General features: G+C 46.9%; 1 protein-coding gene across 5 annotated transcripts; it reads left to right on the top strand.

The window, feature by feature from the left end:
• The first annotated feature begins 8,761 nt into the window (after positions 1-8,761).
• RIPK3 (receptor interacting serine/threonine kinase 3) lies at positions 8,762-12,788 on the top strand. Of its 5 annotated transcripts, none has more exons than XM_017681159.3 (11): positions 8,792-9,099; positions 9,322-9,462; positions 9,591-9,905; positions 10,367-10,512; positions 10,640-10,686; positions 10,895-11,062; positions 11,175-11,242; positions 11,469-11,828; positions 11,977-12,037; positions 12,369-12,455; positions 12,561-12,788. In XM_017681159.3, the coding sequence occupies exons 1-11, from the start codon at positions 9,097-9,099 to the stop codon at positions 12,683-12,685; spliced, it is 1,521 nt and encodes a 506-aa protein (XP_017536648.2). In that variant the 5' UTR covers positions 8,792-9,096; the 3' UTR covers positions 12,686-12,788. The 5 variants fall into 5 exon arrangements, 4 of the variants coding, with proteins under 4 accessions (XP_036873296.2, XP_017536646.2, XP_017536648.2 ...); XM_017681158.3 differs by having other exon boundaries at positions 8,805-9,099; positions 9,596-9,905; XM_037017401.2 differs by having other exon boundaries at positions 8,769-9,462; positions 11,469-11,687.
• Positions 12,789-12,906: the final 118 nt, after the last annotated feature.

Here is a 12,906-nt window from a genome sequence, read left to right on the forward strand (position 1 = left end):
AAAGGAATGAGCTGTTGATACACATAATATGGGTGAATCTCAAACTAACCATGATGAGCAAAAGAGGTCAGACAAAAAGGAACACATGATTCCATTTATATAAAATAGAAAATGAAAACCAACCTAAAGTGACAAAAAGCAGATTAGTGGTTGCCAGAAAAGGAGGAATGGCATAGAAGGGCACAAAGGAAAGATGAAAAGGAGTACAAGGAAACTTTTGGGTGTGATAAATATGTTCACTGTCTTAATTGTGGTGATGGTTTCATGGGCATATGTTTATATCAAAATTCATCACATTGTACACCTTAAATTTGTGCAGTTTATTGAATGGCAACTCTACATCAATGAAGCTGTTAAAATATTTCATTTTTAAAAATTAATAGTCTTACTTGGTTCAAAGCCCTGCTTTCAGATTCTATCAAAGGACTTCGCCTATAATGGGAAATAGCTGAAGGAGCAGAGATCTGGGTTTAAAACCCTGTTATGCCACAAAGTTGTTTTATGATTTTCCCCTAGCTACTTAAATTCTCACAGTCTCTTCAATTTCTTTATCCATAAAATGGGTCTGATAATCCTCACAGGTTTGTTGTTTCACTAAAATTTGACTTCGCTAACAGGTGAGAGAGTCCCTGGCACATCCTAGGTGCCGGAATACAATTAGGCCCCATCTCCGAAGTAGGTTGATTCCAGTAGGTAGATTCCCATCTATTCCCTTCCTTTCCCCTCGCTTCCCCTTTCCTCCCCCAGAAAGGGAGGGATCCTAATCATAAAGACATTCAGCGGAGAAACAATGAAGAGGAAGCAGGGCAGAGGGCTGGGATTGTGTTCCCCTGAAAACAGTGCCTGACACCAGAACTTGAGACTTCCCGGAGGGTGGCCCCAGGGATGAGGAGGGAGGGAGCAGAAAATGTGAGGCAGGGAGGAGAAAATGCCAGTAAATGTGTACATACTGAGCTAGCTACTGATGTGGAGTTCAGTCCAGCCAGACACCCTCCGAAGAACTACAGGGCGCACCTGAGAATTGGCCCTGGAAAGGACAGAGGCTGGGGTGCTGATCGGCATCCTCCCTGGGAGGGGGTTGCTCTCAGAACCTCACCTCTCTTCTCATCACGCTTCTGTCAACCGAAGGAGAAAAATAGAGACCTGGCCTCTTGCAAAGGGCATTGTCAGGGTTGGGGAACCATTCATGGCAGCTGCAGCTCAAATCAAAGGTGGCCTGAGGACATGTGGCCTGGGGCACCAAAAGCAGCCTCCTCTGGCCCAAAGTCCAGCCTTGGGTCAACAATGTAACCTTCTCAACATTGTTGAGCACCTTTGTGCCAGAGAGACAACTCAAGTGCCTTTCAGCCAAGGAGAAGCTAGAGACCCAGCATTAAAGCCTTCTCTCCTCAAGATCACAGGCCGGAACACAACTGACTTCCTCAATCAATCCCTCAGGACTCCAGTCTGGGAGAGGAGCGGGAGAATACCTGAGGGGTGAGTCATTAAAGGGGCCCTGGGAGGAAAGGGTGGGGCTGGATTTACCAGAAGGCAAAGCTATTTCAATGAGCAGTAGTTAAATCATTTTTAACCACTCCATAAATCTGCGCCACAAGTAAATTGCGAACTAGAAGCTTCCTCAGATTAGAAACATGTTTATCGTGTTAATGCCTATCACTTATTAAGCATGTAATTTGTGCCTGGAAATGTGCTGTGTTCATTCATGCCTTATTTCATTTCATCCTCACAGCAACCCAATCCAGTAAATATTATAATTAAGGGAGGCTCAGAGAGGTTGAGTAATTTTCTAAATGTCAAACAGCTAGTAACTTGCAGAGCCAGAATTCAACCCCTGGTAGCCTGACCTCATTGCCTATACCTTGGACCATTAGGCTATACTCAAGTCCCTTAAAAAAAAAAAGAAAAAAAGTAGAACTTCCACCAGGGAAGACACTTGAAGAAGCAGCCTGCCCCACTGGAAGGAGAGGGCCTGGGGGACCACCCAAAGTTCAATCTTCAACAGTAACTAGACACAGTAAACAAAGAGAGGAACTCCACTGTTGTACATGTACGGACACATCACTGGTGGCCACTCAGTCTTTTAGTCCCATCATGCTAACCAAGAACAGAAAGGAGTTACCCTTCCCAGCCTCCCTTGCCTTCAGGGTGCAGATGGGCAACTTAGGCTCTGCAGATGGGACACCATTAAAAAATATGCTCTGTAAAGAAGCATGAAAAATGAGGCAGGGATTCCATTTTGCAGAGGCAGGTGACCCTAGGGGCAGGGTGTTCTTTGTGAAGCATCAGTCTCTCAGCTTTGCTAAGGCAAAAAACAAGTTGAAAGAGGCTTTTGACTTGCTTAGAATGCTAAAAGAGAAGAGCTCTAAGCCTTGGGCACTGCAAAGGGCTCCCCAAAAAAGAACCTCAAGGGCGAAGAGAAGCAGAGGCCACAGCAGGGGGAATCCTAATGGTTCTGGACCCAATTTCAACACAGGGTGCAGGTTGGGGCAGGGTGGGGGGTTTCCGCGGCATCAGCTGGATGTCCTACAATTCAAATCAGTTCTGACTGATATCTACCTGGAGATAGCATCAGCTCCCACAGACTAACGGTTGAGTCCCACAAGACTCTCTCCCCTTTCATACCCAATTTAAGACACCAATCACAAGTCCAGGTTGTTGCCTGTGCTTCTAACCAACTGGCTGTAGATTGGAGGTTCTGACAAACCCTGCCTTGGGCTCACAGAACTCGAAGAAACAATGTACTTAATAGCTGACTGGTTTATTATAAAAGGATGTAACTCAGGAACAGCCAGATGGAAGAAATGCATTTGGTAAAGTGTGAGGGAAGGGGCCAGGAACTTTCATGCCCTCTGAGTGAGCCACTCTCCCTGCACCTCCACCTGTTCACCAATCCAGAAGCTCTCTGAACACTGTCCTTTTGGATTTTTATGAAAGCTTCATACAAAGGGATGATTGATAAATCACTGGCCTTTGGTGACTTGATTCAAGCGCCAGCCCCTCTATCCTTGGGTTACCTAATGGCTTTCTTAAAGTCACCTCATTAACATAACAAAATAACCTTTTTGGTTTCATCACAGGAAATTCCTAGGATTTCAGGTATTCTGTGCCAGGAATAGGTTGAAGACCAAATACATATTTCTTATAAATCACAATATCACAGATCCTTTTACAAGTGGAACATTTTCCCGATAGCTTTTCTCTGCTCAAACCCTGAGGTTTGTTTTTCCAAGCGATTTTTCTGAGTGCAGCCCAGTCCCCGAAAGTGACAGTTCATTTGCCCCTAGTTGTCCCTTTTCCCTTTCTGGTGAGTCTTTTTCAGCAGCTGGGAGCAGAGATAAGGGTTCTCCTGATGAATAGGAACAGCCTTGCATCCGCAGGAGGGATTCTGCATGTCCACAGTAAAAAAGGTTCTTATCACTCTGTTTGTTTTTCACATCCTGACAAAAGATGAGACCCTTTTATTTCTTCATCTGCAAAACTTGACCATAGGTCCAACCTCACAGGACTCTGAAGACTTTCAGAAAAGCACTTTGTGAACTATCAGGTGTAAAAAAGACTAGCTTTTATTACTGTTGATGATGATGATAATAATGAAGCTTAGGGGAGGAAAGCCACTCAGCCGGTCTGGACTCCTTGCCTCTTCCAAAGTTCACTGTGAATGTTGCACTTCGCTCATGACATCCTCTCTGACTGAAATCACCGCTCCCAGGTTTAGGTCTGTCACTGGACCACCAAAGGCAAACATCAATCAAGTATCAAAGGAGCTGCCAGGCTGCATTTACAGCTGCAAGGAAGCAAGAGGGGCAGCCGACAGTAGATTTCAGGGTTAGGGTAGAGGCAGGTGAAAGAGAGAAGCTGCGGCATTTCTGGTGCTGGGGAAAACGAGGAGACTGAAAGGCAGTATTACTATGTAACTTTCATGAGTTCATTTTAGGAAAGTTAGAAAATACAGATAAAAATACAAATATATAAAAAGAAAAATCACTTGCAAACCCACCAGCCATTACTTTAAACATTTTTCTATTTGCCCATTTAGATATAGTCTTCCTATTACATGGAATCATGTTTTTAACAAGTCTTTTTTTGTGTGGTAAAATATGCATAACGTAAGATCTACCACTCTGACCTTTTGTATGTATACAGTTCAGTGGCATTAAGTTCATTCATATTGCTGCACAACCATCACTAACATCCATCTCCAGGACTTTTTCATCTTCCCAAACTAAAACTCTGTACCCATTAAGCAGCAACTCCCCATTCCGGCCTCTTCCAGCTCCCGGCAACTACCATTCTCCTTCCTGTGTCTGTGAATTTGGTTATTCTAGGTACCTCATATAAGTGGAATCCTACAATATTTGTCACTTTTATGAATGGCTTGTTGATTCACTTAGCATAATACCTTCAAGGTTCATCCACACTGTAGCATGTGTCAAAATTTTATTCCTTTCTAAGGCTGAATAATATTCCATTGTATGTATATAACACATATTGTATATCCGATCATCCACTGATGGACATTTGGGTTGTTTCCATCTTTTGGCCATTGTAAATAATGCTGCTATAAACATTGATGTACAATATCTGTTTGAGTTCCTGTTTTCAATTCCTTTGGGTATATCCCAGAAACAGAATTGCTAGTAACAGATTCTTGTTTTTATATCAGTGAGCCATCCCCTTCATTTCTATAGGTTTGATATGATGCTAATTGATTTTGTAATTGAACTTACTGGAAAATTGATATTCCTTCTTGCATTTCACATGTTCCACCTGGGGTAAGTTTTCTATATCTTCTTGGTACACACCTTTAGAAATTTCTTTAGGAGAGATGATGTTAAACTCCGTTTTTATTTATTTGAAAATGTCTTTCTTTATAACCTTTGTTCTTGAAATAAATTTTGCCAGGCATACAGTGCTATATTTACAGATTTTTTTTCCCCTTTCCTTTAGCACTTTGAATCGTTTCAATGTCTTCTGATTTCCACTGTGGCTGTCCCGAAGTGCGCTACCGGTTTGCTTGTGTTCCTCTGTAGATGATCTGTGTTTTCTCTCTAGCCTTTGAGATTGTTTGTCTTCATTGTTCTGCAGTTTCACTGAAGTGCAGCTAGATGTGGATTTCTTTATATTTATCTTTCTTAGCATAAATTGTGCTTCCCGTATTTGTAGATTCTTGTCTTCACCAATTCTTGAAAATTTTCAGGCATTTTCTCCTCAGACATTGCCTTGTTCCCACCTTTCTTCTCTTCTTCCTCGCAGAATACAATTTCATACTTGCTATACCTCCTCATTCTTTGTCTCTTAGTTTTTCTATCTGCTTCTCTTTCTTTGCTGTATTCTGGAGAAATTCTTCAGATCCATCTTTTAGTACACCATTTCTCTCTTCAGCTGTATCTTTTGTTTAACCATGCATTGCAATTTTAATTTTAGTGGTTACATACAATTTTTTAAAATTTCTTGATATTCTATTTTTTTCCCTAAATCTACCTGGACATTTCTTATATCTCTTGCTCCTTGCTTATTTTTTTGTATTCCATCTTTTATTTCTTTAAACATTTCACAAGAGCTTCTTTAGATTCTTCATCTGGTTTTTCTTCTTTAGATTCTTCATCCAAACTCTGAAGCCCTTTAAGATCTGAACCTCTTGATCATTGCTCCTGCTGATTCTTCCTCGTGATTTGAATCCTTATATGTTTAAATATTTTTGTGAGTTTTTATTTGGCTGACTTTAGTCCAGAAGGTTGGATGGAGGATGCTTTCCTCTAAGTAGAATTCAGTTTGCTTCCTCTGGACTCCAGGGGGCATTAATAATCTAAGCTGCTTAAATTTTTCAGTTTGTGGTTTATTTGATCAAAGGGAAAATAAAAATCCCAACCATAGATCCATGTAAGAGCAGGAATCACATGAACTAGCATTTTAATTAATTCTAACATGTAGTGCTGCAGTCCAGATAGGTATCCTTGTTGGTACCCTCCACAAACAGGTGGACTTTTTCATTCCCACTAATAATGCGGTCCCTGTCAGGACCCTAATGTTGGGAAGAAAAGAGTGCCGCACATTTAGCTCTTCCATCTTCCTAGGCTCTAGGCTTACTCTCTGATTCTCCCCCAACCTCCCATATCCCTACCTGGTCCCCAGAGCTCTAGATTCTAGTTAATTGGTTTCTGTTTACTATTTACTTTCTGTTTTGTATTATTATATATTGTTCATTTTGGGGGATTCCCTTGAGAGATTACCTTTATTTTCTTGGAAGCTCACTGAGGAATTTTTTAAGATGTATGCTTGTTTTGCTTTATATAGCATGTAGATATTCTGCTATGGGAGCCTTTTGAGAACTTTGTTGTATTACTGGAAAAGAAGTTTTGAAATGGAAATGTTATTATATGGCACATATTGTTTTATAACCTGCTTCTTTTCCATTTGATATATGATAAACACCAGTCACATTAATAAGAATATGTTTAGAGCATCATTTTAATGGCTACATGATCTTCCATTCCATAGTTTATTCAATCATTTTCCTATTATTGGGTATTTAAGGTTCTGTTTTTTCACTATTCTAAACACTTCAGTGAATACCCTTTATAGCTAAATCTTTGCATATGATCTTCATTCTTTAACTTTATAAAAGAGGTACATAAAAAAATTTCCAAACACTAAGGAAAATGAAAATCCTCCTTAATCCTTTTTACCATCACCTCAAGTAATGCCATTTGGTCTATAATTGGAATCTTAATCTACATTAATGAGATTGTATAGGGCTAGATGAGATGAGATGGGAATTAGGGCTGGAATATGCAGGAAGAGAGACCACACACTCTGCCCTCCACCCCAACAACTACCGGTAGGGAACCAGAGCAGGTACTAGGGATGGGCTGAAAGTAACCAAAGACAACAGGAACAGAGAACTGAAGGGGCAAGAGACACCCACATAGATTTTAAAAGCCTAGGACAACTGGGTCAAGAGGCACCGGGCCTCAGGGAGGGTGAGAGCTCCAAAATCCAGGGATAACTCTCCCTTGCCAAACCTCTTGTGCCAGAAGTGGAGGGTCTTCTCAGATGCCCCCTACAGGCTCTCCTCCCTGCCTCTCCTTCTTTTAAAAGGGACTGGTTTATTTTGAGTCAAAAAATAGTACAAGTTCTGACACTGTCCCTGACCCTGTGCTTTATAGTAGTTTACCCCCGATACTCAGGGTCTTACACAGTTTTAAAAACTGTGTAAGTTCTCCTGCTTTTAAAGAAATCCATCCATCAAAAGGTCTTTAAACACCCTCCTAACTTCTTTCTGCCTGCTTCCCTCAAGTGGAGCCCAGGGGTTTGAGCAAAAGAGAATTGCAAAAGGAAAGGCTGCCCTCTCCAATGTCTCTCAGCTCTTGGCTAGACATTTTTGAGGACCTGCTGCACCCACCTCTGTGAGATCTCTTTAATACAGAGATACTGTATTATCTCCCTATCATCGCCATATCTGTATAATAGCCTATTTCAAATGGATTCTGCTGACTGTGCGGGTGCAAACCATAAAGAAGCCCTACCTCCTCTCTGCTCCCAGTGAGTATGGAGCTCCAGCAGGAGTGATCAGTGTCTTAAGGAAACCCCAGAAGTTTTGGTTGTTCGTTTATTAATTCAATTCAACAAGTATTAATTGGGCACCCACCATGTACTGGCTTTTAAAGGGGCTACTAAGAATTCCCTACATAGCTTCCAAACAGCATGCTCTAACTCCACCAGAATTCATGGTGTGGATCCTGGAGTTACCAGTTGCTCTAGAAACTACAGTTAATGGCTGGCCATATTTACTTCAACCAGTAGAGCCCATGGACCACTGAACAGAATGGGAAGGGCATACCAAGGCAAGCACCAGTGAGCACTGGCACAGGACCCACAAGGCTGGGTCTCCCTGTGAAGGACTGAGTGCCAAGGGCTGGCCATATCTAGTTCCCACGACCTCCAGCTATGGTCACACTTTCAGCAGTAAAATTTGGACACCTTTTATCTACTTTAATTCCTTAAGGCTCCCCAAGCTTCTGAGTTCTCAAAGGCTATCGTCCAAAGCTTCTGCTTGTTGGGAACACATCTTAACCAGGTAATTTGCATGGAGGACTTGGCATGGGGGTCAAGGGCAGGGAGACACTGAGGTGTTTTCACTGTGATGTACAATGTTAGAAGCCTGTGGCTGGGCCAACTCATTTAGCTGATCCCAGCACCCGGGAAGCCAGGAGACATCACTAACTATGGGCTTGCCCAGCAAGAGCAGCTGTCAGGGACTGGGCAGGAATACAGACAGGGGCCCCTCACTAGGCAGCTGGATGCTTCACACCTTCCTCAAATACCTTCACAAGTGGCTGAATGGTAGAGCCCTGACAACCTACAGGAAACTAGGAAAACTTGGTGGCTCAGAGCTTTGTACAGAAAACTTGGTTTCTGGGCTCTGAAATCAGTTCCATACTGGCTTGGGCAAGGTACTTAAAGTATTTGTGCCTCCATCTCCACATTCATAAAGAAGAAAAGCAGTAACTAGCCCCTTAGAGTTAACATAAGTAATACATAAGCTAATATATGTACAGAGCTGGCTTTATAGAAGTGTTAGCTATGACCTTAGGGGAGCTGTGGGAGATCTGAGCACTAGGATGATAAAATCCTCAGCACCCTGCCCTCCACCCTAGGCCTGGCCCTGGTGAGGCTGGGAATCCTGCGGGAGAAGGGAGAGACTCCACCTGTGGGAGTGGGCTGACTGTGGGCTCCCGGAAAGGGAGGACTCCTTCCGTGGCATCCCAAATGGCCAGTGACACCTAGCCTGGCTGTGGCACACAGCAGGGTGCCCAAAGAAATGAGTTAGAAGAGAGGAGCCCAGGCCTCCGTTCTGTCCTTCCCACCCCTGGGGCGGGACTGTAGAGGCGCCTGTCGAAGAAGGAAGTTGTTCCTTCTCCATTTTTTTTTTTTTGGAGGGCGACCTGGGAAGCGGAATCCCTGCCGTGGCCCAGAGATTGACCCTCTCCGACCCCCTCCCTGTCGCTGCCACAAATCGGGCTCCCAGAAGTCACTCTGGGCTCGCAACTTCCAGAAGCGCCTCACAGCTTGTTGCCGGATGTCTGGAGAAAAGTTATGGTGAGTGGAGAGTGGGATAGCGATCCGCAGGCTCCGACACACAGGGCGTCCACGGACCCGCTCAAGGAACGCCTTTGCACCTCATGCCGAGGCCGGGGGGCCGGGGACCCGCGGGGAGGCTGGGAATTGTACTGACCGGGCCGAGTCAGGGGGGTGGGGGGTGGCGGCCAGCAGCGCGGACTTGGAGCCATGGCCGGCGGGTGGACGAGGCCCCTCCCTCAGGCCCAGCGGTGCCTCAGCCTCCCTGGTGTCCATCGAGGAATTGGAGAACCCGAAGTTCGTCGGCGAAGGCGGGTTCGGCGCAGTGTTCCGAGCGCAACACAGGACCTGGGGTCACGACGTGGCAGTCAAGATCGTGAGCACGTGAGTGACCCGAACTGCAGCTGGCAGGGGTCCGCCAGCGAGGCGGGGCCTCTATGCAGCGGGGGGCCTGGATGGGAAAGGGAGGGATCTTGCTCGGAGCAGAGCGTGACTCCAACTCTCTCCTGGAGTGTAGGGAAGCGATATCCAGGGAGGTGACGGCCATGGCAGGTTTGCGTAGCCAGCACGTGCTGGTCCTGATGGGGGTCGTGGAGAAGCTGGAGTGGGAATACCTGTCGGGGCCGGCTCTGGTGACTGAATTCATGGAAAACGGTTCCCTGGAGGGGCTGCTGCAGCCCGGGTGCCCTCGGCCCTGGCCATTCCTCTGCCGCCTGCTGCGGGAGTTGGTGCTGGGGATGTGTTACCTACACAGCCAGAACCCTGTACTTCTGCACTGGGACCTCAAGCCCTCCAACGTCCTGCTGGATTCAGACCTGCATGCCAAGGTCAGCCCATGTATATGCCATTCCAGCCTCTGGACAAGGTCCTTCCCCAGAACTGCTTCAGCCCCACCCACTGGACACAGGACCTGCTGCAGCCCTGTCTACTGAATACCCTCAGCATCTCCCTCTGGAACATAGGGCTGCCCAAGTGTCAAGGCCCACCCAGGAGCTTTAGCCCCTGCCACAGCAGGTGACAGAGGCCCTGGCCAACATGGTCAGTTCCACAGGTACCCCCCCAGCAGGCCTTCCAGAGACCCGTGGCTGACCTAACCCAGGAGACTCAGACCTTGACCCAGCCCCATGGAGAGGGACCCAGGCCTCCAACCCAAGGCCCCACTGGACCTACCATTCCCCTAACCCTCCATGCACCTTTGCAAGGGGGACCTGCACCTTCTGTTGGGGAGGACGGGATTCTGGAAGTTGTCTGGTGCTGTCCATCCCACTACCTTCTCCTTCTTCTGCAGCTGGCAGATTTTGGCTTGTCCACGTTTCAGGGGGGCTCACAGTCCGTGGTAGGATCTGGGGAGTCAGGAGGCACTCCAGCCTACTTGGCCCCAGAACTTCTGGCTAATGTAAACCAGAAGGGCTCCATGGCCAGTGATGTCTATAGGTAAGGTACCTGCTCCAAACTCACATCGCAATTTCTATACCTTTCTGGGCCCTTCTAGGGAATAGAATATTAGAAAACGAGTCTTGCCAGTGGTTAGACCAGGTCTCAACTTTTTGCCTCCTTGCAGCTTTGGGATCCTAATGTGGTCAGTGCTAGCTGGAAGAGAAGCTAAGAGTAAGACTTTGGGCAGACACTGGGACCTTTACCCCAGGTGCCCTCCTCCCACAAGCCCCAAGCCCTCCTCTTCCTACTTACCTGCTCAGACTACCCTCCTCCCTCCTCACCTCCCACTGGAGTACACTCTGCTGACCTTCTCCAGGATGGAGCAGGTGGCCCTTCATACCTGAATGCTTTCTCTTCACGCTCCCCACCCCCATCCCAGTAGTGGCCCAGACATCACTGGCACAGGAAGCAGTGTGTGAGAGGCAGACCCGGCCCCCATTGACTGAGCTGCCCCAGCCTGGGCCTGAAACTCCTGCTTTGGAAGGACTGATTGAGTTAATGCAGCTCTGCTGGAGCCATGAGCCCAAGGACAGGCCCTCCTTCCAAGGTGAATTGGCTATTTAGCTAACAGCTGGGGTAGGTGTGGATCTGTCAGCAGGAGGCTTTTCCCTGGGAAAAGAAGTTTTGTTCACCTGCCACCTATCCTGCCTCCTCTCCAGAGTGCCGACTAAACACCAACGAAGCCTTCCATCTGGTAAAGGAGGAGGCAGATGCTGCAGTCACCTTGGTGATTGTCCAACACCATTTCCCATCCAGGAGTTGGACAGGATGGCACAACATGGTTCCCTTGGCCACCCAGTGACTCCCCACTGCCACTGTTCTTTATGATGAGACCCTCATCCCTACTTTCTCCACCCCACCCCTGAGTTCCCTGGCAGCAGATTATGGATCAAGAGACTCGTCTCTTGGGCTTATTCTGCCTCTCCCACCTCCAGCTCCCCCTGTCCTTGCAGGTAAAGAACTTCCTGTCTAAGCACAGAGGCACCAACAGGACATTATCTGCCCTAGAGCCCAGCCCAGGAGAGATAGAAACAGATAGTCCCATTGCAACCACAGGAAGCCATGATTCCATGGTCTCTGGGATGAACAACCTAAATCTGAAAGAACTCCCCAACTCTGTTCCTGAAAAATGTGCAAACCTTCCTGAGAGGATCAGAGCACACAGAGAAAAGGTAAAGCAGGCCCAGAAAGCAGGGACACCTTCAGAATCAACACTCCGACCTCCCCAAACTCCAGAGACCTCACCTTTCAGAAACCAGAAGGCTGGCCCCAACTCAGCTTGGTTCCCAGGTCCTAGACCCCAAAGGAATCAGGTGAGACATTGGGACATTGGCAGGACTAGGGGTCCACCAGACTCCTGTGATTCCTGTCCCCTCTCCAGGGAAAACTGGTACTGAGGGGGTATGCACTGAAGGGACAGGCCCCAGGACAGGGAGCATGAGAGCAATGTGTTGTTTGCAGGGGACTGAGAGGTGTGGCACCACCAGGCCTCCCAGGGCGCTGGGGCCAAACCCGATGCCAGGTACCCACTCCCCACTACTTTCTTTCCCCTGTGCAAATCTTGTACCAGCCTCTTCCTCAGGACCATATATAGATCCAGGGTCCTCTGGGGAAGGCAGGAGAGAAAGGGCTAGCTGCCATCTACCCCAACCTTCTCATTTCAAAAATAAACTGATACCAACTGGGACTGGATCCCACCGAGGTCACACAGCAAAGACTGGATTTACCCCTGGGTCTTCTGACTTTCCCCAGCACCAGCTCTGTAAAACCCTAAATTCTGTTGTCACTATGTTAGTCCCAGCAGAAATGACCTAAATATCAGGGTCTCAGACTTAGCTGTCATTCCTCTTAAGCTTCTGCCGACCCAGTTCTGAAGCAGCAGCCTGAAGAACAAGGCCAAAAGCCGTCCTTGACACAGGCACTGGCAGGCCCGGAGACAGGTACTCGCATTTCCCCTGGGGGTGAACATGAGGTCCTGCTGACCCTCTGCCTCTTCTCCTGAGTTTCTGCTACTTAACCTCTCACCATCACTATTTCTCTTAAAGGACCTCCATCTCTTATGATACATGACAGCCAAGGGGTGCAGATTGGAAACAGCAACTACTTGGTTATACAGGGCCTGACACCATGGGGCATGGATTGGAATCAGCAGCATCATGCACCCCAATGAGTAGGATTGGAAGAAGGGCTCCATGAGCCTGAAGCCTGGAGTGGGCCGAAAGGCTGGTATAATAGTAATAAAAATTGAAGCAGCTTCTAAGCTGTCTCCTGGACTTGGGGCACCAAGACTTTCTTTGAGGGCACTCCAGCCTGCACACAACCTGAGTTTGTGTCCCCAAAGAGTTAATAAATGTGGAATTTTAAGCAAAGCGCTGCTCTGGAGGATGAGGC

The sequence above is a fragment of the Manis javanica genome, chromosome 8 (assembly GCF_040802235.1).
Source record: "Manis javanica isolate MJ-LG chromosome 8, MJ_LKY, whole genome shotgun sequence".
NCBI lineage: Eukaryota > Metazoa > Chordata > Mammalia > Pholidota > Manidae > Manis > Manis javanica.